Raw genomic sequence first — 26,143 nt, forward strand, 5'->3', positions numbered from 1 at the left:
AAAACCCGTGAGACTCTTATCTCCAATTAACTACCACAAAGTCAGAGATGGCGCTGTGGCTCACATGGTAGAGTGTTAGCTCTGCGTTCTTCAGCTCAGGGACAGTGCCTGGTTCAGAGTTTCAAGCCCCAAGACCAAGTAAAACCAACCAAACAAAAAACCCCTAGTTTTAGATGTCTAGTTGGCTTCCAATGCGCATTATTTTGGGTCTGTGAGTTTTAACTCTCTCTTGAATCTGTGGTTCTTCCCACTATTCTCCTCAGTGCACCTTTGACCTCCTTGTTCCTCAGTGTGTAAATCAAGGGGTTCAGCAGAGGTGTCACTAATGTATAGAAGAGGGCAATACTTTTGTTCAGATCCTGTGAATAACTGGAGGGGGGCTGGAGGTACATGGAGATGAGGGTGCCAAAGAAAATGATCACTACCAACAGATGAGAGCCACAGGTTCCAAAAGCCTTTCGTCTTCCCTGGGCAGACTTTATCTTGAGGACTGCATGAGTAATGTGCCCATAGGACACTAAGATGAGTGAGAGGGGCACTACCAAGAAGAAGACACTGACAGCAAAGAGTTCAGCTTCATTGATGAGGTGTTGGTACAGGCTAGTTTCAGCATCACTGGAACTTCACAGAAGAAATGGTCCAACTGGTTTCTACCACAGAGGGGAAGAGTCATGGTCAATGCTGTCTGTACCACAGAATTACCAAACCCTGTAAGCCAAGCAGCTATAACCAGCTGCAGGCAAAGCTGGGGATGTATGACCACCATGTAATGGAGTGGGCGGCAGACAGCTGCATAGCGGTCATAAGCCATTACAGACAAAAGGACACATTCCACTCCCCCAAGTCCCAAGGCAATGAACAGCTGGGTCACACAACCACCATAGGTAATGGTCTTGTCCTTTCCCTTGAAGTTGACCAGGGTCTGAGGGACAGTACAAGTAGTTAGACAAAGATCCATAAAAGAGAGATTGGAGAGGAAAAAATACATAGGGGTATGGAGGTGAGAGTCCACAATGGACAAAAGGATAATGGTTCCATTGCCTAGAAAGCTCAAAAAGTAAATGATCAGGATGACGATAAAGAGAGCTGTTTCTAGCTGAGGTCTGTTGGAAAAGCCCAGGAGAATAAAGCCGGAGAAGGTGCTGTCATTATTTCTTTCCATTGCACTCTACCTGTTGGAATCAAGACACTTCTTAACATTTATCTTGCAGGCTTGAGCCAGCTTCCCCTGCCCCCTCCCACCCCCCCCAGCCTAAGTAAAAGGAATTAGACTGGAGAAGTGAGGTATTTTAATGGCCACCTTTTTTCTTTTTTTGATGGCAAGTGAGGGGGGGCGATAAAATTATGCATGGGGTATCTTTGATATCTAAGTACTTTTGTACTTTCCCCACAAGGTTTGCGTTCTCATTACTTTTGTTGAATACCTAGGGCACCAAGAGAGGTTTATTTATTTTCCTATGGTGTTTTGCCTAACAAATGGCTAAGACAGGATTTAAACTGACTCCACAACACAATTCATCACTGCCAATGACCTTGCCTTTTTATGACTGCATACATCTTAAAGATTTCTCCAGATATTAAATGTGAATTCCCTGGATAAATTACACATTTGTTACCTTCCCAATCTCTCTATCTTGATTTTCCATCAATACAATATTTCACGCTGCCTTTCCTACTTCTGTTTTGTGCAATAAAATGGAAAAAAATTCTAAAGATGCCTAGAATAAGAAATTCACCATTCGCCAAATTTATTTGAAGGGGAATAATGCATTTTGTTGCATCTTTGGATACTGGAGCCTGAAACTAACTTATTGATTGCAAAGCTACTGAAAATGATTTTAGAATTCTCTGTATTCAAACTTCACATTTTCAAGAGAATCATCATTGCTAACATTCGCAGTAAATTCTTTTTTTTTTTTTACCAGTCCTGGGCTTGAGCTCAGGGCCTGAGCACTGTCCTTGGACTTTCTCAAGGCTAGAGCTCTACCACTTGAGCCTCAGCACCACTTCCGGCTTTTTGCTATGTATGTGGTACCGAGGAATCGAACCCGGGTCTTCATGCATGCTAGGCAAGCACTTAACCACTAGGCCAAACTCCCAGCCCTCGCAGTAAATTCTTGGAAAACAACCAGTCCAATATTAAATCTTTCCTGTTTTTTTTCACTCTGTAATTATTTTACATTTCTTCAGTGTACTAGAATAATCTGTGTTCTGAACTTTTTACTCTGTATTTCTTAAAATACCAACCTCACATAATCAGTATTTTCCTATCCAAGTTATTGGTCCTGTAATCTTCCATTTCCTTTTTTTTACACAAATTTTTTAATACCAGAAGAAAAGTCATATCATTATTTTTTGAGGAGTTGGGCATCAAACTAAATTCCCATGCATGATATATATATATATATACACACATATATATGCTTTACCACTGAGATATATCCCCCACCACAAGATCTACACTTACCACCATAGTGTAGAAAGGAATCTGACATATAGACACTGAAAACATTTGCTGGATAAATAAAAGCACTGCCATAGGTATTGAATAACACATTTAGGAAGTTTAGAAATTTACAGATATCCAGAGAACAAACAAAAATTATTTGAATATTTTTTAAACAGTATTGAGATTTGAATTCAGGGCCTGGATCTTTGTAGGAAGGCAGGCTAATATATGAGCCATTCCCCAATGCTAAAGAAAATATTGAACAACAGTTATTAACTAGTTTCATCATTTCCTATGTAAGAGAAATTTTGACTGCCTGAAAGATAGTCTACTTAGAAAGGAGTATTTTAAGTTCATTTTGTTCATATATGTTCCATTTGGTCATAGGCATTTCAATTTGCTCATATACATTCAAGATATTCAAGTTGCTCATATACATTTAAGTAATAAGCTGTCATGCATATTCAAACTTTAGTTTGTTTTTTAAAGTTGTGTCATATGGAATCTTGTAGAGTCTGTTAATCTTTTCTAAGCATTATTTTCTACTTACAAAAAATGAAGAGGATCATTGGCCTTCAGTCTGTCCTGCCTTTCTCGTTGGATTCTTGGTACTCTTAATCTCTTCTGCTCCTGAATCTTTTCAATGGTTGTTCTGATGACACTAATTGCCAGGACAAACTTAAAGTAACTTCTAAAATGCAATTCATTGGGAATTAAAATGTGTTACGTTCTAAATTTAGTATTAATAAACTTTGAGATTCTAATGTCTGCATCTTACTCCTACTTCCTATTACTCCTTCAAAATAAAACATATTAAAACCAGAAAAAAAGCCTCTCATTCTGAAACCTGGGCAGGTTTATGTTCTAACAGATCTAATACCCTAGCCTGAATGAATACTCTTCAGCCATAGCACATTCTCCAGTGACAATATGGCTTGAAATACATGTTTCAGATTATCAGGCCTTGTTTCAAGATACCCAGAGTTAAAAAAAGACCATTAATGACTAGCACTTATTTTTATCACATACTGTTTATACCTACCTTAGTGATTTTCTCTATCTTTGTGCTTTAAGAGTTATTAAAAATATGCTTCATCATGGTGCCCAATTGAAGTTTCTTACAATGTTTAAGCAGAGTCTCTTATTTCCTTTATTTTTTTATTTCCTTTATCTTTATTCTCTGTGATTCACAGAATGTAATCTGCATTATAATCACAAAAGCGGAATTAACTTAGCATAGAGTGTAACATAAAGTTTTATATGACTATGTTAGCTCCTTATCACTTCTTATAATTAGAGGAATGAAAGGATTTAGCAGACATTTTTGTCTCACAGTTCTAGAAGCTCAGTGTCCCAAATTAAAGTAAGAACAGGACTATGTTGCCTCTGAAACCTGTAGAGGAGAGCCCTTCCCTCCATCTTCTGGTGTTTTAAGTAGTTTTCTGGCACTGCCTGATTTGCTTGCACCTGTAACATTTCCATCTCTGTCTCCACAATTCAGTGGCCCTCTTCCCTTGCATGTCAGCTTCTCCTGAAAAGGATAGCAGTCGCATTAGTTTAAGAACTATCCAAACTCATTTTTTAACCTTTGAAAAACTTCTCCAGGTCAATGAATCTAGAAGATTGCATCTTGAAGGGACAATTATTATCAAGCAAATAAAACCTACATAATTTTGGTCCCCAAATATGGTCTACTCAGTAGTTCCCAAATGTTAGATTTGATTGAAGAACTGGACTATGGGTTTGTTATAGGATGAGGTAGATAGAATAGAATGTTTAGGATAAATACATCTGTATGTTGAAAGTATGTTTAAATATTGTCACCCTTAGGATAATACTAAAAAAATGAATAATCATCAAAGACAAGAGAAGTGGAAATAGCTATCCAGTCAGGCTGTTCAAAGCAAGCCAATGCCTTTAAAATCAGTTAGCATTTGTTTTCCCACTCATTTTTACAGTGCTTCAGTATATAAAAAGAGAGTATAAGTCTGTAGCTAAACCAGAGTTGGAATCTGACTTCCATGGAATCTTCCCATAAAATAAGAGCCTATTGCTATATTGGTTGAATATGTTTATAAGCTACCCAAACCAAGGAACTTGCTTTAGGGACTGAGATGTTTGAGGAAGTGTTTATTTTTAGTAGCCCCAAGAGTGTCCTGTGCCATGTAACTCATTAGCTTTAGCTGAGGTATCCAGTGTTTGACTGTCTCTGGAGAGCAACCAAAGAGGAGGCCCTGGAGAAAGGTACCAATAGATAATCGATCTCCTCCTGCCCAATTGATGTGGCTTGAGCCTATTGTCTTGACTTCACATATCTAGTAGTGTTGATTTCATTTTTAGGTCAATCTTTAAATTCTTGATCTTTACCTTTAGAAATATCATTTCTTCTACTTAAAAGAGAGAAAGTGATTATTAAGTGCTGTAGTTCCTACATTGGTTTATCTTTATACTAATGCATGTCACTGAAAGTAAGTTATAAAAAAATAGTGCCATTGATTTGATTACTGTCCAGTGTTTAACTATAAATAGGGGACTGAGAGCATAGCTCAGTGACAAAGTATATGCTTAGCATAGGTAAGGTCCTGGATTCATTATTTATTTATTTATTTTTTTGCCAGTCCTGGGCTTGAGCTCAGGGCCTGAGCACTGTCCTTGGACTTTCTCAAGGCTAGAGCTCTACCACTTGAGCCTCAGCACCACTTCCGGCTTTTTTCTATGTATGTGGTACCAAGGAATTGAACTCGGGTCTTCATGCATGCTAGGCAAGCACTTTAACCACTAGGCCAAACTCCCAGCCCCTGGATTCATTATTTTACCACTAAAGTTACTGTGCGATTATGGAGGAAGTACACGTAAATATCAGACTACCAAGAGAACAAAATAATGTACTTTCAATAGTTTTCTCTTAATCCACCATAATTAATGTTTATTTTGTCACTAAATTCAAATTTTTAGAATCCAGCACAAGTCGATATTGACTTAGGAGGTAAAATCACAACAGTTAATGTTACAATGTTTTATTCTTTTTATTTTTCAATTGACTATATGGGTACATGCAATTATGGGTACAATGTGGTACTTGTATACGTATATACATATATATATATATTATGTAATGATCAAAAAGGATAACTCACTTATCCTTCCCCTCAAACATTCCCCACTTTCTTGTGGTAAGACCTTTTGAAATCAATTCCTGTAGCTATTTTAATATATTATTATTAATCTGTCCATCCCACTGTGTAACTGAGCATAGAACTTATTTCTTTCCATTTTAACATTACAGTTGTTGACTAACCTTTCCTTCTATCCCTTTCCCCTTACTCTACCTAGTTTGTGGTAACCATTGGTTTGTTTTCTACTACTATGAAAATAGCTTTTGTTTACATTCCACATTTTACTGAGATCATGCAATGTTTGTCTTGATGAGCTTTGCTTATTCCTCTTAGCATAATTATCCTCCAGTTCCATCCATGTTGTTCCAGATGACAAGATTGCATTTTATTTATGGCGAAAGACTATTCCATTGTGTATCATGCACCATGTTTTCTTTATCCAAGCATGCACTGGTGGACATTTAGGTTGAGGCATCTTTTTACTATGGAAAAATATCCAGGGCTGGCAGTTTGGTCTAGTAGTAGAGTGCTTGCCTAGCATTCATGAAAACCTGGGTTCAATTCCTTGGTACTACATACATAGAAAAAGCTGGAAATGGTGCTGTGGCTCAAGTGGTAGAGCTCTAGCTTTAAGAAAGTCCAAGGGCAGTGCTCAGGCCCTGAGTTCAGACCCCAGGACTGGCAAAAAAACCCCCAACTTCCCCCCAACCCCAACTATTTTCTTTCCTTTTAAAACCTCTTTGGAGCTCACTATTGTCTTAGAAGAAAGACTTAATTATGGTGGTGTCTTGATTTGTGATTTTCCTGTTTATAATTCAATTTCCTGTTTTATAATTCAATTTCTCTATAATATTCCTTTAACTTTGAATGTTCATATTAGTGAATCCCCTTTCATTTTTTAATAGTTCAGTTAATGTGTTTGACCAGAGCATATAAGCATCTCTTCTTCCAAGCAGAGTTGGCAACAGCCTGTTTTCTATCCCAGTAAAGTCAAGTCACTTTTGTTACTGAACAATAATTAATGTAAGTCATATAAATTCAAGATAACATTAAAAAGAAACTTCAAATAAAAAAGTATTATTACAGAGAAATATAATAATTAGTGAAAAAGAATTCAGGATTCATTCTTGTTTAGGATATCATTCTGGTATGCCACTCAAAGCCAAGAGATTTATAAGTGCTTTCTAGAGTTACTTTTGCATATTATATAAATGAGACTTTTTGACTATTTATTTCAGTTGTAATTTTAGTTGTTTCTGGGCACTGGTGGCTCACACCTGTAATCTTAGCTACTCAGGAGGCTGACATCTGAAAATTGCAGTTCAAAGCAATCTATGAGACTTTTATCTTCAATTAACTATTGAAAAAAGCCCCCAACTCCACAAAACAAAACTCAAAAAAACAGAAATGGAACTGTGGTTCAAAGTGGTAGAGTGCTAGCCTTAAGAACACACACACACACACACACACACACACACACACACACACACACAACCACCCCAGGCACAGATCCTAGGCCCTGAGTTCAAGTCCCATGACCAATTTTTTTTTTTCAACTGTTGAAACCTACAGTTCTCTGAACTGGATAATTTCACTTACTTGGACAACATAATCTGTCATTAAATATTTTACACACAATTTTATTAATATGTCTCTGTGGTATACATAGAGGATTCTTTTCTTAAGGAATGAGAAATCCAAACTAAGAGATAAGGGTTCTCTTTTGTACAATTGCCTTAGTCCAACACAATGGACCTGTATAAAGCAATAGTTCAGTTGATGTAATAGCTTAGGCCAATCAGCTGTTGGTCCCTTTCTGTTTGTGTTCCCATTGGAGGCTGTAGATCAGAATTTACAATCTTTGGTATTTTGTAGTTAGTTGTCTAATTAGCTAATTGATATTGCTATCAAATGTGCACCTGTAAACTTGATAAATAAGTACTTAGTGTTGCCAAGTATAGAGACTTTCCTTGGATTATAAAATCAATTTAAAAGTAAACATATTCCTTAGTCTTAGAAAAACACTCATAGACATACATCTTTCATATTTTCTTATATGATTGTCACTGTGTGTGTTTGCGTGTGTGTGTGTTTGTGTGTGTGTGTGTGTGAGAGAGAGAGAGAGAGAGAAAGAGAGCATGTGTGCGTGTGTGTGTGTGTGTGTGTGTGTGTGTGTGTGTGTGTGTGTGTGTGTTCTGGAGCTTGAAGTAGGGATTGGCTTTGAATCACAATCTGCAATCTGTGTCCTGAGTAGCTCAGATTAGAGGTGGGAGCTACCAGTGCCTGGCTGTCTCATCACTTTCAATAATTATTTAAATAAAACTGATATTTATAAAGTGAGAGGATTTATATTTTCATTCTAATACATTTGGACACCATGTTAAATTTTTAGGTCTACAATTTGTAGTCCATTTTATGATGCTTTCTAGTCTGTCAAAGTTTCAGTGAAAATGTTCAAACTAGATCATTTTTTAAAAATGCAAGTCCATATTAGAATTACATGAGGAGCTTTCTCAACATACATATTTCCACATTCACTAAAACTTAGAGCTTCTGGGATTTGAACTGGAAAAAAACATTTCCAGGTAATTTATATGCAGTAGATTAGTGAAACAATATTCAACTAAAATTTTTTATTCTGTATCTTGAAAATAAAATCTCCACATTTTAAATGTTTTATGTTTCAATGTTTTATATTTATATAATGTTTTATATTCTTTAATACACACATGTCAAATATTATATATATATCTATTAGTACCAATGTTACTTTTTTTTGTTTTAGATGTTAAGCATCTGCTCATACATGAATTTGTTAGATTATTTTTTCCTTCTGTAGTATCTTTTTGTTTGTTTTTTGTGATTCAAAAATATTCTTAAACTCTTAAAAATTTTATATTATAAGTGATGTCTAGGCCCACAATTTATCATCCCCATATAATAAAATTTATAGATTTCAGAAAACAAAAGTGCATTCCAATTAAACATTTCATGATAAAAAATGATAATTACACACATGTTTATGCCTGTCATCCTGGCTACTCAGGAGGCTGAGATCTGAAGAGCACGGTTCAAAGCCAGCCCAGGCACAAAAGTTCATGAGACTTTTATCTCCAAGTAACCACCAGAAAATGGGAAATGGTGTTGTTGTTCAAAGTGGTAGAGTGCCAGCCTCAGGGAAGAGCTCAGGGACAGCAACCAGGCCCAGAGTTCAAGCCCCACAACCAAAAAAAGAAATAAAAAGAAGAAGACAATACTTGTTAGGGCTAACTGGAAAGAGACAAGAATAAATTTAATATGTAAAACCCAAGATACTATATGAGTGAAATTTTATCTGTAATATAGCTAATTATCAGCATCATATTTGGGACTTTATAATATATAGTCCAAAGATCCATTCCTGCTGGTAGATACGTATATTTAAATAAGCTTTACATTGTCATCTGAAGAATTATTTCCTCTTATTGAAGAAGTGAATGAATCAGATAGGAAAAGTCACTTGACCTTATTTTCTAGACACAAGCCTCTTCAGGGCACCCTTTACATCCTTATTTCTCAGTGTGTAGATGATAGGGTTTAACATGGGGGTTACCAAGTTATAGAAGAGGGTAAGGAATTTCCCTTGGTCCTGAGAAGAAGTATTTCCTGGTTGCATATACATGTAGATAATATTCCCATAAAACAAGGAGACCACAGTGAGATGGGACCCACAAGTATTGAAAGCCTTCCTTCTTCCCGAGGCTGACTTGATTCTCAGTACCGTGAGAGCAATGTAGCTATACGAGATGAGAATGAGAGACAGTGGCACCAGGACAATTATCACTGACAAAATGAAAACAGTGCTCTCCACAGCCACTGTGTCCACACAAGCAATTTTGATCAGAGCTGGCATCTCACACAGGAAATGTTTCACCTGACATCTCCCACATATCGGCAGCTTCATAGTCACAGGAGACATAACCAGAGAGTTGAGAAGTCCCACTCCCCAAGCCACAGACACCAACTTCCAGCAGAGCTGAGAGTGCATAATGACTGAATAGTGAAGAGGCTTGCAGATGGCAGTAAAACGGTCATAAGCCATGACTGCCAAGAGAACACATTCTGTGCCGCCCAGCCCCAGGAACATGAAGAGTTGGATGGCACAGCCTGTGTAACTGATGGTCTTGTCCTGACTGCCTAAGTTGAAAAGCAGCTGGGGAATGGAACTGGTGGTGAAGCAGAGATCAAGGAAGGACAAATTTGTGAGGAAGAAGTACATGGGCGTATGGAGACAAGGATCCAGGAGGGAGACCAGAGTAATAATGATGTTGCCAATTAAGGTCACTAGGTAAAAGATGAGGACAATTATGAAAAGGATCTGTTCCAGCCTGGGTCTATCTGAAAAGCCCAGTAAGATGAACTGATCCTGGCAGCTCTGGTTGACCATGATAGCAGATAAATGGTAGATGATTTCAGAAAGCCAAAAGGAACCTCACCGCGTTCATAATGAGACAGACTGAGGATGGACAGAGGGACAAAGAAATTATTAAATACTTGAGCATATTTTAATATTCTGGGAAGACAGAGATGACATATTTTGGGTAGAATATCTCTTGTTATTGACATTTCTTTTCTAGATATAAAATATATTAAAAATAACACAGATGCATACAGAAAAAAGCATATATGCTACAGAAACAACAACCACTGTATTTGCGATTCTTTCCTTATGTGGAAATGTAATTTAACACACTCTAACCATATAGTACATCTACAATTTTATAGTCTGATTTGTAAAATTATGTAAAAATAACTACTCATGTCTGTCAAACAATCAGATAGCTGTGTCATCATATATTTTAATAGTTTCTGCCCCTGATCATTTGAAAGATCCGGGTAGATTATGGATATGTCTGCTGTACCGAACTCTTTCCTCCCAAATTTACGGCAACTGATTGACCTGAAACGGTGTCTTATATTGGTTAAATTTGAAGTTATTGCTAGGGAGGGGAGAGTAATTGTTTTTCTTATGGTGATACTGGGAATTGAAAACAGAGCCTTACTCTTCAGATTTCTTTCCTCCTCCTCCTCCTCCCCCTCCTCTTCCTCCCCGTTCTCCTCCTCCCCCTCCTCCTCCTCTTCTTCCTCCTCCTCCTCCCCTTCCTCCTCCTCCTCCTCCCCTTCCTCCTCCTCCTCCCCTTCCTCCTCCTCCTCCCCTTCCTCCTCCTCTTCCCCTTCCTCCTCCTCCTCCTCCTCCTCCTCCTCCTCCTCCTCCTCCTCCTCCTTCTTCTTCTTCTTCTTCTTCTTCTTCTTCTTCTTCTTCCTCTTCTTTGCTTTTAAGTATATTTAAAAACACAGAGCCTCACATTTTGTCTAGTCTGGCTTTTCATTATAATTCTTATAACTGCCTCCAGAGTGGTGGGAATACAGTCATACACCATCAAGTCACACTTAATTTTTGATGCTTATTAGCTCTCCGCATTTAGAGATTCAGTTTTTCTTTGTTTCTTTGTCATTGAGCCAGCATGTCAGGGGCCATAGAAAAGTCCACAAGTAGAGTCCCAAAGTGATTTTTATATATAATGAAAGCAGGGCTAATAGCTTGTTTTTATTGGATTAAAAGATACCACTTTTTTTTTGCACCCTGGGCCTTGAACTCAAGACCTGGGCTTTGTCCTTGGACTTTCTCAGGGTTAGAGCTCTACCACTTGAGCTACAGCACCACTTTTGGCTTTTTTCTATGTATGTGGTGCCGAAGAATCGAACCCAGGTCTTTGTGCATGCTAGGCTAGCACTCTACCACTAGGCCAAACTCCCAGCTCACCGCTTTTCCATTTTTGTTCAATAGTTGCATCTATAACAGTATATATATTCTGCTAAAATAATAAATTCTGCTTTATCTTTTATTAAAAAATTTCCCTTTTGAAAAATGTATATTCACCACATTGTAAAATTGAAATATTATGAAATAACACAATTACCTATCTTAAATTTTTTCCCTTTTTAAAGAGATGTTCATAATTATACTTATGAATTAGACTTAACTGTGAGGCAAACATTGAGGTCTTCATATGTTGACTTTTAAAAGGCTGTAAGTTTTCCAAATAGCACTTACTTTGCTTGGATCCCAGTGCTTGATCATCTTATTTCCTTTCTCTCTGCCACTGCTCATCCCACAGCAACGAATGACATTGCTTATCATTCTGTTTCTTTAAATTCATTTTCACTGAAACCTTCTCTTTTTATTTCCTTTCCTTCTTTTTTTTTTTTTTGGTATCAGTTATAGGGCTAGAACTCAGATCCCTGAGTGCTGTCCTTTAGCTTTTTTTTTTTTTTTTTGGCAAGTGTAGAACTCTACCACTTAAACTACAGCTCTACTCTTGGCTTTTTAGTGGTTAACGAGAGATATCTCACAGTCTTTCCTGAATGGGCTGGCTCTGAACCCTGATCCTCAAATCTTCACCTTCTGAGTAACTAGGATTATAGGTGAGAACCATAGGTGTCCTGCTTAATTGTCTTTATTAAAAATTAGTTAATTTGCCTTTTCTACTCTAGTCTAACAGTTTAGTCAGTTGCAGGAGTATTAGTCAGTTAGAGGAATGTTTTGGGAAAAATAAAACATATGTATCCATTCTATATAGTTGACAGTGTCAAATGGTGTCAAATATGGTATAGATTATTCTTGCTTCACAGAGATTATATATAGTACATTGTGTGACTAAAAGAAGAATAAGATACCAGGTGTCAGTGGCTCACACTTATAATACTTGCTACTCAGGAAGCTGATATCTGAGGATTGTGGTTCAAAGCAAGCCAGGCAGGAAAATCCATGAGAATCTCATCTCCAATTAAACACCAGCAAACAACAACAACAACAACAACAACACCCCCAAACCCAGAAGTGATAGAGCACTAGCTTTGCACAAGAAAGTATAGGGACAGGGACAGTGCCCAGGCCCTAATATCAAGCCCCAAAACACACACACACACACACACACACACACACACACACACACACACACACACACACACACACACACAGAGGAGAAGAAGGAGAAGGGAAGAAGGAGAAGGAGAAGGAGGAGGAGGAGCAGGAGGAGGGGGAGGAGGGGAGGAGTGGTTTATTGGAGATAAGAGTCTCATAGACTTTCTTACCCAGCCTGGCTTCAAGCTAGGATTACACATGTAAACCACCAGCACCCAGAAAAGACAAGTGTTTCATAATGAGAGTACCCAGCCAAGAAAAGGCATGGTACAAGAGAAAAGTTGAACAACCTTAGTATTATGGAATGTGATGAAAGAGTGGCATTCACTCAACCTGACCACATAGCAAGCATTAGTATATGCACGGTCTTGCATGTCATGTTAAGGAGTTTGGGCTTTACTTACAAAGTAATGAGTAGTACTGAGTGATTTAGAATATCTGCATGATTGAGTTTGGAATTTAGAAATTATTCTGGCTTCACTAAATTGATTTTACAATGATAAACTAAGACCACTGCAGCAATCCAACCAAGAAATGAGCTGGATGCCAGTGGTTCATGCCTGTAATCCTAGTCACTCAGGAGTCTATGATCTGAGGATCGTGGTTCAAAGCCAGCCTGGGTTGGGAAAGTCTGTGAGATGCTCTTCTCCAATAAACCGTGGCTCAAGTGGTAGAGCACTAGCCTTGAGCCAAAGATGCTCAAGGACAGCGGCCAGGCCCAGAGTTCAAGGGTTGGCAAAAAAAGAGGGGGGGAAAGAAAGGAAAGAAATGATTATAATCTTCTGTAGAAGGATAGTTGTCATAAAGATGAGAGTACGGACTGGCAACTGGAGAATTCTTAGCCCTGGGAGTTTTATTGGGCAAAAGAGAGGAGGGCGATGAGACAAGGTCTTCAACTTCACTGGCACTGTCAAAAGTGAAACCATAGAAGGAAAAAGAAAATGTTTGACTTGAGGGTAATAATGAATTTAATTTGGTGTTTAAGTATAATATTTCTGCAGGACCTTATAATGAACAAGTCTGTCCCACAAAAGGCAATCTAAATCATATCCAATGTTTTAAAATGCTGATACTTAATTGCCTTGTGTGTGTGTGGGGGTGTTATGGGTCACTTTTCAGGAAAATTTTCAATCCTTAAAATCTAAAAAAAAAATCCAATTAGTGATGAATCACAATGGTACAAACTATGATGGATATAAATATTTAGGAAACAATTTATCTTGCTAATAGGCTTAGTATTCTATGTTTTATGTAAGTGTCACCAGATAAAATGAGGAATGCAAAGATCTGTTTCAGAGGTTGAAGGTAGATAATATATTTTTCCAAATGGAGACTATTATGAAGAAATGATTATATCAATCTATGATTAGAGAAAAAATGATAAAATTAAAACCAGAGACTTTCCAATATCAACATAAGAACACAATTTCACTTTGGCTTAAGTTAGTAAAATTCTTACCTGATAGTAATTTTTGTCCAGTGTGATGAATGAGGGTTATTGTTGATGGATTGTTTCAAATGTCTGAAAGATTTTTTTTCAATATTCTAAATCAAAGGAAATATTAAATCTCTATTTCATTCATACAATTTATATGTAAACACAAAGCTTCTGTAAATATCTGAACATCAGAATGAATGAAAGCGGAAGAATTTTTATCATAGCTATGTTTCTGATGTTATATTTCATGGTTAGCACGTATGTGGAGTTCTTTAAGTTTGATAGAACGTCTGTGTGAGCATTCAGGAATCTGAACTTGGATAGCCTGAAATTTCACATGCATGAATTTTGTTTTTGTACTTCATTTGTTTACATGATTTTTTAAAAATAATTTTCTAGCTTGTTTCCATTATCAACTATATTGAAAAATAGATTCTATTATAGTATTCCCTCTTTTAAATAATGATTTCTAGTACCCTCTATTTGATAGATACTTCACGGGAAAACACACTGTGTTCCTATCACTATTAAGTACAGATGTAGTCAATATATATATATGTATATATATATTTGCTTAAGAGATAAATCAGAGTAAGAAAAATATTTTTAAAGAAACAAATAATTAGCATATTACTTACTTCCACTTAAACTATCCAAAACACGTTGGAGTTTACTTTTGCCCTAGTTCTTCTTTTCCTACTACTTGTTTCTCTATTTCTCTCTTCTGAGTTATAGTTTTAATTCCAGGAAGTTGGTCAGAAATATTTTTAAGAATATTTCCTATTTTGTGATGTTACTTGGTAAGTTATGTCTGAATTTGTATAAATTAATCTTACAAAGTGACCAGTGTGAGAGAGGACCTGCTCACCAAAGAAATATATGATTTAATCTACAATCTGACCAAAGTCATTTTCTTCCTGAATTTGTATGGAGCTGAGGCAAAGTAGCAAGATTTCTGTTAAACTGGCACTTTGTCCCCCTGTGAATTCGTCTTGGGGCCTTTGGCAGTATATGCCACACCAAAGACTGAGAGAAAGTCTGCAGACTCCTAAAACACTATTCTGAAGTAGTAAAGACAATTTATACTTTATTTGTTTTACAAAGCATCCCATAGTGGAAAACTAAAAATGTCTCATTCTCTTCACGGAAGCTGCTGGGAATACATGCACCATTGAAGCAATTAGACAAGTTTGCTGTTCTGTCCAGAGAAGAAAAAGACCAGTGGGACATAACAAAGCAAACCTCTAACATCTGTGCTTCTTTCAGACTTTGAATATACTAGTCTACTAGGGAAGGGAAAGATTGTATGGGGTGAGATTCATGTCTTTTTGGCTCATCATTAAGGCCAACGAGTCTTAGCCAGCCTAGAGATCATTCCAAAAGATTTGGGGTTCTTTTAGATGCTAGAAGTTTTGTCTTCACCTTTTAAGTTTTCTAAGGAGTTCAAACTCTGAATTTTAATGCTTACTAAGAATTTCTTCTTGCTAATACTCATTGAGGATGACAAGCTGAGGCATTTACTTGGTGTAAAGAACATCACACATCATTTCCCGTCTATTTTAGACCTCCCTTAACATGTTTCCCTCAGTGATTTTAGAGCCAAAGGAACCTTGTGGATGCGAGTCCCTCTTTCCAGGCTATCTAAAGCCCTCAGTCATTTGATCCATGAGGAGACAGCCATGTATGCTTCTGTGATCCTTGTGCTGCCTGTGGCGATAGGCTTGTATTGATAATTTTGTATGGCCCTTGAATGATAAATATGCAAATGATCCTTGGCAGAAAAAACAGGCCCCCATACATCGGGTTTTTCCCTATATTGATAGCATTATGTCATTTTTGTCTGAGGTACAGGAAATGGAAACTACAGTAGGCTTCTGAACTCTTCTTTAAAACCCAAACACCCAGCCTGTACTGTAGGACTATACTTTTCTTTGACATAACAATTCATGTCACCCAAGGTCTGTCTGGCAAAAATCAATTAACCTTTACTTTCTTTTCTCCCAAACCTCTGCTTGTAAATTGACTTGGAGATTAGGTATCCTGAGCCCACCATAATGGTACAAATGTACTCACAATAAGCACTATTTGACCATGTCAGAACATGCATGCATGACATGAGCCAAAGATCATCTCAGATATTTTAGTCTCTAAATGCTATGTGGAGAAGAAAGTTCCTGATGGCTGGGTTCAGATAAGCAAGCACAGACACTTTTAGCCTATCAAACCATCCCAGCTAAAGTCCCAGACATTATGGAACATAAATAAGTCACCCTTCACAATGCCAAATCCACAGTACACATACTCATAACAGAGGAGATGGTTACTATTTTTTCCCTCTACAACATATTTTTATGCATTGATAAATAAGAAGAGGGAAACACAGATTTAGAATTCACATTTAGTTCTGTGACTCATCTCAATTTATGTTCATAGTACAAAATAAGGCCAAGTATATTGTTTCAGTAACCAGTGCCACAAAACCACTGAAATGCTTTAGTGATAATAACAACTAATTAACTGAATACTCACATCTACTTCTGGATTCTCTGTTTGGCCCAGTTTATTTATCTTTACAATGGAATTTTGTTGTTGTTGGTGGTCATGGGGCCTGAGCTCAGGGCCTGAGTGCTTTCTTGGAGATTAGCACTGCATCACTTTGAGCCATAGCACTAGTTCTAGTTTTCTGGCTGTTAATCGGAGATAAAAGTCTTGCTGACTTTCCTGCCTAGACTGGCTTCAAACCAGTCTTCAGATCTCAGTTTCCTAAGTAGCTAGGGTTAAAAGCCTGAGCCACCTGCAGGCCCCCCTCCCAAGTATTTTTTTCTTCAAGATTATTTCTGATATATTGGTCTGTTGCCTTTTCATGTAAGTGGTAAGAACAACAGTGAACATCTACAAAATTTCATGTGTAGATTTTGATTGATTGAGTACCAATACACAGTTTTGGAAAGAAAGTATGTTCTTTTTTGGAGGTACAGGGGTTTTGGACCCAGGGTCTGGCATTTGTCAGAAAGTAGCTCTACCACTTGAGCCAGTAATAACAACTCTACCACCTGAGACACTTAGTCCTTTTGCTTTCTCTATTTTTCAGATAGGGTCTTGCATTTATGCCCAATCTGGCTGGAATCATGATGCTCCTATTTATGCTACAATGACAAGCATATATCACCCTGCCCAGTTTCTTATTGCTTAGACACCAATAAGATATTTTTCATTCACAATCCTTCTTAAGCTACCATAGTAGCTTTTATAACTACTCAGGAGGCTGAGTAGCTATAATTCCAGGCATGAACCACTAGACCCAGCAAGAACATATATCTTAAAATACTTACCCTCCCAGCTAATAAATTTGTTATAGGTACACATTTTTAATGTTTTTTCTTAATTTCCTCATGCATATTTCTTAATAAAGTTATATTACTTTACTAAAACATTTTAATTCAACATTTGCAAAAGGTAAATAGAATAAGGTTATTTGAAAGTAAAAAAAAAACAACCCTGAAAGGAAGGTAGCAAGAATTCTCATTCAGGGGAGTTCCAACAATTTAACATTTAATTTTCTTAGGAAAGCCTGTATCTGATGTCACAGAATAAATTTTTTATTTTACAGTTTAATAATTCCTTTTTATTGGATCTTTACCAACGAAGGCTGCTCTAATCCTATAATATAAATGTGTAAGGCAGTAATGGAGGAAGGTAATGGGAGAAAAAGGAAACAGCTGATACAAAGCAGCAGGAAAGAAATGTACATATCACCTGATCAGGAAGAAATAATTTTATTATTAATATTCAAAGAGTTAAACTCTTTTCCTATGTAAAACTTGAGGTTTTTGTATTTTTCATTATTCATAAGCTTTGCAAATCGGAATGATGATCCTTATCAATATGAATGTAAAAATGATTATGTATGTAATTAATTTCAATAAAGAAAAAAGTACATATAGCGAAAATATTATTTGATAACGTTAGAAATTATGATAGGAAAATTAGGGTAGAGATGTTCTTTTTCAGAGAGCCAATCTAAATTTTAAGTTTCAGAAACTTAATTATACACATTAGACAACTTCAATTTTCTTCTTCATACTAATAAAATGTTGGCACTTACCTTTTCTTTTTCTCTCCTGTACCTTGTTTTTTTTTTTTTTTTTTTTTTTTGCCCAAGGGTAGCACTCTCCCACTTGAGCTACAGCTCTGCTTCTTGGCTTTTGGTGGCTTATTGGAAATAAAAGTCTCACAATCTGCCCAATCTGACTTTGAACCATGATTCTCAGGTCTCAACTTCCTGAGTAGCTAAAATTAAAGGTGTGAGTCACTAGCCCCTGGCAATGTTGTCACTTCCAACAAGAATATAGAAGTTAATTTTTGTGCTCAAATAGTAAATGTCCTTCTTATTTAAACTTTCCTATAAATTAATTTCACACAGAGTGGCTATGAATATGTTTTTGTGAAGCTTTGTAAACGCTCCACTCTTCTCAAACTGCGGTAGAATGAAGTATGATATTATGAAAAGCCCTGCTCATATTTATAGGGAATACTATACTAAGATTATAAAGAAGATGAAGTCTGGTGCTGGTGGCCCATGCCTGTAATCCTAGGATTACAGGACTCAGGATGCTGAGATCTGAGGATGGAGGCTCAAAGACAACCTGAGCAGGAAAGTCCATGAGACTCTCATCTCCAATTACCCACCAGAAAACTAGAAGTAAATCTGTGGCTCAAAGCGGTAGAGTGCTAACCTTGAGGAAAAGCCCTCAGAGACTAGTGCCCCATCCTTGAGTTCCAGCTCCCCAGCCGACCAAAAAAAAAAAATAGTAAGATGGAATAGGATAATAATTTGTTTTAGAGTAGATATGACCTTCATACTCATTTTCTATTTTATCTTTCTAAATTGTTTTAGCCAGATTTTAAGGCTCTACTAGAACATTTTTAGGTCTGAAGAACACTTTCAGTACATTATTTTGAGATAAACATCCAGCACAATAAAGAATATGTAAAATGAATGATGCATTTTGAAAGATATTAAATTATATTGATATTTTCTTTAAAATTATACAAAAGAAAACAAGTGAAACCTTTGGAAAGCACCAGGTCTATACCACATGTGAGAAAAATACAAATAATTACAAGAACAGAAACTAGGTGCAAGCTAACTTAAATCTCTGTTGCCTTGAAAAATGATATTTATAGTTCCTTATCAGAAAAAAGCAATGATTATTTAAAGTATTTCCACCAGCATATCACAATATGCTCATTAAAAGTAACTTCTATTTTGCCTATAAATTGGTATATATCAGTATAATTCCAATTGATATCAAATCCTTCCTCTAATTTTCAAACACATTTATGATTCAAACATCTATTACAGCACTAATCTTTACAGAAATTTTGTTTGAAATTTATTTTCACTAGGTTTAATAATCAGTTGATACTGAGAAACGTAAAACAAATAAGGAACATTGAAATGAGGGTTAGAAGGTATTACTTGCAAGAAAGTTATATTAATAGGAAGAGAAAAATATTTTTATCTCAAACTACATTGTTTAAGATGGAGTGATTATTATCCAGCCTCCTCCAATAATCTGGCAGCATTTATGGTCATTTCTACTGAGTTTGTAATGTATATTTAGAGATAAAATTATTTAAAAAATGTAGGGATGGCTTCTCATATTAATGGAGATCCCTCAATGATAATGATGATGATGATGATTATCATCATTATTATTACCAAAAAAGTGTACATTAACTGCAAAAGAGCTGCATGAAATTTGGCAGCAGAACCAAGCAGTGGTACTCAATATTTGGCAGCAGAACTAAGCAGTGGTACTCAATAGACACTATGTTAAAAATTAACTGTATAACTTGTGGGTAGGGATGGCATGGAAAAACTGGGAGAGAGTGAGGGAAGGGCTGATTTTCTTTTTTGTCACTCGTGGGACTTGAACCCTGAGCCTGGGCACTGTCTCTGAGCTCTTTAGCTCAAGGTTACCAAAGGCTGATATTGTCCAATAAGGAATGTACTGTTGGGGCTGGGAGTTTGGCCTAGTGGTAGAGTGCTTGCCTAGCATGCACGAATACATAGAAAAAAGCTGGAAGTGGTGCTGGGGCTCAAGTGGTGGAGCTCTATCTTTGAGAAAGTCCAAGGACAGTGCTCAGGCCCTGAGCCCAAGCCCAAGACTGGCAAAAAAAAAAAAAATGTACTCTTTATCTGACTTATGTTACTGTAACCCTTCTGTGTAGCACCTTTACAATAACAATGAAGTAAAAAAGTACCTTGAGGGCAGACTCAAACTGAGCGCATATTGTGGTAGATTACCTTATAATTTGGAAGACTGAAGACTGTGACACTAATTAAAAATGAAACAATTTCAGGACATAATTAGTAATTTAACATTGATAACCACACCACCTATTATTATTGATCACTTGGTAGCTACAAGACTTCAATAACAATTTAATACCAAGAACGATGTGTAAAGAAGTGAATAGCTCTTTCCACTGAGCAACTCGGAATCAAATAGGAGACATGTAAAATCCATAAACATAATAGCAAAAAGTAGAAAAGGTGCCATGTACATACATAAAAATGCCATAAGTTAAAAGGAATGAAAAACAATTACAAATCATACACACAGATAATTTTGAAAGCATGTTGTATTTTGGCTAATCATCAGAGACAATGTGAGAATGGGTGATATTATGGTATGAATAAGTAAATTAATAGACTTTAAGTTTTGGAGAATTTTCTCATATAGACTATTAGCATATCCAGTTTGCTTCAAGGATTGTACAAATAAATGAAGAAAGCACAACCAGGGCAGATAAATGGATGATCTATATATGCACCAAACACTTCAGCAAAGACAATGTTATTTATCAGGGAATGGCAAAGATTTGTGGCTAATACACAGCTCTTTGGAATCCCAAAGTGACTTCCTATTATACTTGGGCTTGAACACATGGCCTTGGACAAATGTCCTAGGCTACATTTTATCCCTTGATGTTTCATCATTAAAAGAAAACATAAGTGAAAACAATTATAACCTTTTATTAAAAGGATTGAGTACATATCTGGTGCTAAAACATATGGTTTAGCTTGTATGGAAGTTATTGTTTCAGTGGAAAATCATGTATTGTCTAAACTCTAGAGGGCATTCACTTATCTGATTCTGATTTTAAGGCAAGTGTTATACAACTTTATATATTTTTGATAACTGATCACCTTGTAAAATAATTGTCAATTACTACAAATCATTCCTGTTCAAAAGAAATCAAATTGCCTTCTCTCTCCTGCAAGAGAAGAAGCAAACTTTGTCTCTATTTGTACGTATTTCAACAATTCTTCATTTCTTATATATTTTTTTGCATTTAAAAAATTTTTAGAGGCCTAGGAGTTTGGCCTAGTGGTAGAGTGCCTGCCTCGCATGCACGAAAACCGGGGTTCGATTCCTTGGTACCACATACATAGAAAAAAGCCCTAAGTGGTGCTGAGGCTCAAGTGGTAGAGCTCCAGCCTTGAGAACGTCCAAGGACAGTGCTCAGGCCCTGACCTCAAGCCCAGGACTGGCAAAAAAAAAATTTTTTTTGGAGACAACTATTATATCTGTCTGATTCTGTCACTGACTAAAATTTAAGTACATTTAAAAATGTATACCTTATACTTTTTCATTCTCTTAACCGTTCCAGACATTTTAAATGCAACTTAATTGTCTGCTTAACATTTATCCAGATTAAGTGTATTCGTGATTGATTCAGATTGACTTTAGAAAAAATTAACTGTATGTACCCACGTTTAAAATATCCAATAAGTTGAACTATTAATAATAAATACATTTGAAAAAGCTATTTGAAGACTTTATGATTTACTATATATTTCTTTTGCTCATTTTTGTATCCTCAAAATCTTCTTCAGTGCCCCTTTCACTTCCTTATTCAGTAAACTGTATATGAGCAGATTCAACATGGAAGTCATAAGGTTGTAGAAGAGAGTCAAGAATTTGCCCTGGTCTTGGGAAGAGCTGTTTCCTGGCTGCATGTACATGTAGATGATGCTTTCATAAAACAAAGAGACCACAGTGAGGTGGGAGCTACAGGTGTTGAAGGCCTTCCATCTCCCAGCAGCAGACTTGATCCTCAGCACTGCTGCAGCAATGTACCCATAGGAGACGAGAATGAGAGTGAGGGGCAGAAGTACAATGAGAATAGCAAAGGCAAAGGCCAACATTTCCACAGCCCGAGCATCCACACAAGCCATCTTGATCAGTGCTGGCATTTCACAAAGGAAATGGTTCACTCGACGGCGACCACATCTGGACAGGGTCATTGTCAGTGGTGACATGACAATGGCATTGACCAATCCACTTCCCCAGGCCACAGCTACCAGTCGTAAACATAGCTGGGGATGCATAATGACCATGTAGTGCAAAGGTCTGCAGACTGCAGCGTAGCGATCATATGCCATGACAGCCAAAAGGATGCATTCAATTCCACCAACAGAAAGGAAGGAGAAAAGTTGGACAACACAGCCAGTGTAGCTGATAGTCTTCTCTGGACCCCAGAGGTTTACCAACATCTGTGGGATGCAACTGGTACTGAAACATAGATCTAGAAAGGAAAGATTTGCCAAGAAGAAGTATAGGAGTATGAAGTCGAGAGTCTAATATGCATACAAGGATTATGGTTGAATTTCCCAACACAGCCACTGAATATGGAGTAAAATTTACTATGAAGAGCACCATTTCAAGTTTGGGGCGGTCAGAGAAACCCACCAGAACAAAGCCATATTCTGAACTGTCACTGGATTTTTCCATAGCCTTTCTTTCACATCATGAGATCTGTGTGCCTGAGTAAGAAGCAAATGAAGAACAGATTATCTATATTTTCTGTAAAATAAAACATGGACTAACAGGTCTGATGAGACATATAGCCATCAAATCAAACACTGCATTTGGTAATAGTCTATCTCCCACTCAGTGATAGCAGGTGTTCATCAGCTAGTTAAACAAGGCATTTCCTTCCTCCCTCCCTCCCCCCTTCCTTCCTTCCTTTTCTCCTCTTTCTTTTTTGTCAGTGGTGGGGCTTGAATTCTAGTCCTGGGTGAAGTCTCTGAGCTGGTCAGCTCAAGGCTAGCGCTCTACCACTTAGAGCCACAGCATGCCTTCTGGTTTTCTGGTGGTTAACTGGAGATAAGAGTCTCGTGGACTTTCTTGCATAGTGAGAATTACAGGCCAGAGAGCATTTTCACGTTGGAAAGTCATGACTTACAACCTTTTTATGAAGTGGACATAGTATCTCTAAGATTTATAAGAAAAAGTGTTTTAACTTTACAAAGGATACATCATTTGTGTTCTTTCTTTATTAACACATTTATGAACAATCATCTCAAGAAAATTTTCTTTAGGTCAAGATACCTACTTTTCAACAATGCTTCTTTGTATAACATGATATGAAGCTGTATTATCACTCTGGTAGTTGCCTTACACATGGTCTAGGTATGACTTTCTAAAACTATGCCAATCAGGGCTCAATTTAGTACCTGAAGTTTTGGAAAACACAAGTTATAAAAAGCCATGCCATCTCTTATTATATACAAGATACACTATATGTAGTGTATGGGACAAAGATTCATTAACACTTCATAATGTCAATGTTACTTTCTTATTTAGGGTAGAATTATATCTAGAAAGTAGCCCAGTTCTTTATTCTGATGAAATTATATTAGCATCAATTTCTTTAGAACAGATTCCTGCAACCAAATTGCAAAAGTCAAGGAGTATATTATTTCTAGAATGAACATTTTATGTTGATTCATCCACAATAGACATGAATAACAAGACTAAAAGAGGCAAATGGCTATTACAGCAAATTTAGATTACCATGTGGTCTAGAGAATCAAGGACAGTTTCTGATACTAGTATATTTGCTTAGTAAGGTGGAAAAAAATAAAGGCAGCATTTCACAGTTTTTATCAGATATTTTGAGTTTCAAATAAAATTTTTTTCAGTGAAAACTTTATTTTTGGAGACACAGTCTTAAGATGCAGCCTAGAGTTCCTGATTCTCTTACCATACCTCTCACAGACTATAATTTCGGGTAGATACTACTATTCCCACTGGAGATAAATAATTGAACTGAAGTTCCTAGAATAAACTAATTCCACAGCCAATACTAGAGTAAAAGAAAAAAGAAACATTGTTTTGGTCAGTCATTTAGGCTTATCTGGTTTCAACTTTCATGAGGAACACAGAAAGAAGAGTATATATTTATATATATATTTTTCATCTGTGGTATGTTCTGTCATCTATTTTGTGGAAGATAATGAAGTTAATGCAGTAGAAAGTAATAAGATTATGAAATCAAAGAAACCACATAAAAGTGGTTACAAAATTTCTACTTGTTCAGACAACACACAAACACACACGCACACACAGACTCTCTCTTTTTCTCTCTCTCTCTCACACACACACAGAACAAAGTAAAACAAAAAAGAAACAAACCAGGCTGGCACTCGGGTTCCAAAGTCTATTTTATGCATTATATTCTAGGTCCTGTCTTTGTGACAATAAAATGGTAAAAGCCATTTGTTTTGTATATCTTAACAATTTGTACAGCAGTAAGAACAACAGTTTAGTGTTGTTTCAGAGAAAAAGATGCAATTGTAACATTTAGAAGTAAAAAACCAACAACATTCTAATTTTTTTTTGGCTCCCTTGTCAAAGATTAGGTGTCATTTTCACGATGTTGATTCTTCCAATCCAAGAGCATGGGAGGTTTTTCCATTTCCTCAGTTCTGCTTTAATTTCTTTTTTCAGGGTTTTAAAGTTTTCATCCTTCTTTGTCACCCTGCACTAGAATTAACTCCAAATAGATCAAAGACCTCGAGGTAAACGCCGACACACTGAAAATTTTACAAGAAGGAATAGGAGATACACTAGGCCTCCTTGGCACAGGTTGAAACTTTCTTAATAAGGACCAAGAATCACAACAAATCAGAGAAAGGCTGGATAAATAGAACTGAATTAAACTGCAGAGCTTTTCTATGACAAAGGATATAGCTAGTAAATTAATTAGGAAGCCTACAGAATGGGAGAAGATCTTTACTAACCATACAACAGACAAAGGCCTCATATCTAAAATATATCAGCAGCTCAAAAAATTGAATCACTCCAAAACTAATCTCCAAAGTAACAACCATCCCATTAAAAGATGGGACAAAGACTTAAAGAGAGTCTTCTCTGAAGAAGAAATAAAAATGGACTATAGACACATGAAGAGATGCTCAACATCTCTGGTCATAAAAGAATGCAAATGAAAACAACTTTAAGATTCCACCTCACTCCAGTTAGAATGGCCAGGATCAAGAAATCTAATAACAACAGATGCTGGAGGGAATGTGGCCAGGAGGGATCACTACTGCACTGTTGGTGGGAGTGCAAACTTGTTCAACCACTATGGAAAGCAGTATGGCAGTGCCTCAAAAGACTAAACATAGAACTCCCCTATGACCCAGCAATTCTACTCCTGGGCATTTACCCAATTGTCCAGAAACAAGGACATACTAAATCCACTAGCACAACGATGTTCATCGCAGCACTATTTACCATAGCAAAGATAGGCAACCATCCCAGATGCCCCTCGGCTGATGAGTGGATCAACAAGATGTGGTATTTGTACACAATGGAATTCTATGCTGCTGTCAGAAAGAATGACTTCGTCCCATTTGTTAGGAAATGGAAAGGCTTAGAGAAAAAAATCATATTAAGTGAAGTAATCCAGACTCAAAGGGATACAGGCTCAATGGTTTCCCTCATTTGTCATAATCAGTAGAAACCTTGGGCTCTCCTAGCAGAGATTTGCAATAGAGCAAAACCTAGATACATAAGGCCATATAGTATGACGCTAAATGAAAGGACCTCTAGGATATAGAAACAAAAGCCATATAATGAGTGATTGTTGTCCTTAATGTACTATGTTATCTCTCATCTCTTTTGCTGTCCTTCGTTATCACATATTGTAACAGTATCTCACTTTGTTATGTGATATATTGGATATATTTGTATTTGGTTATTTGAAATTGGATAGAGAAGGGGAAAACAAGATAAGGTGTGGGGGTGGGGGTGAGGGAAATGGGGACCAAGACATGAGAAAGGGAATCAATGTATGTGAATTAATGTACCTTA

At 36.8% G+C, this 26,143-nt stretch overlaps 1 protein-coding gene and 2 pseudogenes across 2 annotated transcripts; all 3 read right to left on the reverse strand.

Annotated features, from left to right (window-relative positions):
* Window positions 1–218: 218 nt before the first annotated feature.
* On the reverse strand, window positions 219–1,162 carry LOC150048132 (olfactory receptor 2B8-like; annotated as a pseudogene).
* Window positions 1,163–9,070: 7,908 nt separating this feature from the next.
* Window positions 9,071–15,074, reverse strand: LOC150048133 (olfactory receptor 2W3-like). Of its 2 annotated transcripts, XM_090356197.1 has the most exons (2): window positions 15,054–15,074; window positions 9,071–9,979 (listed from the first exon to the last, which is right to left on the reverse strand). In XM_090356197.1, the coding sequence occupies exons 1-2, from the start codon at window positions 15,072–15,074 to the stop codon at window positions 9,071–9,073; spliced, it is 930 nt and encodes a 309-aa protein (XP_090212323.1). The 2 variants fall into 2 exon arrangements, with proteins under 2 accessions (XP_090212323.1, XP_090212322.1); XM_090356196.1 differs by lacking the exon at window positions 15,054–15,074 and having other exon boundaries at window positions 9,071–9,991.
* A 6,745-nt stretch (window positions 15,075–21,819) lies between these two features.
* LOC150048134 (putative olfactory receptor 2W6 pseudogene) lies at window positions 21,820–22,774 on the reverse strand (annotated as a pseudogene).
* Window positions 22,775–26,143: the final 3,369 nt, after the last annotated feature.

Source organism: Megascapheus bottae, chromosome 22 (assembly GCF_031878675.1).
Source record: "Megascapheus bottae isolate mThoBot1 chromosome 22, mThoBot2.hap1, whole genome shotgun sequence".
NCBI classification, from domain to species: Eukaryota; Metazoa; Chordata; class Mammalia; order Rodentia; family Geomyidae; genus Megascapheus; species Megascapheus bottae.

Excerpts from the sequence above, each read along its gene's own strand:
- LOC150048133 (XM_090356197.1), bottom strand. The coding sequence starts at position 15,074 with ATGCTTTGTAAAACAAATAAA. Across the intron at positions 9,980-15,053 it reads TGCTTTGTAAAACAAATAAA|AGCTGCCAGGATCAGTTCAT; the intron begins GTATAAATTGTC and ends ATGGTCAACCAG.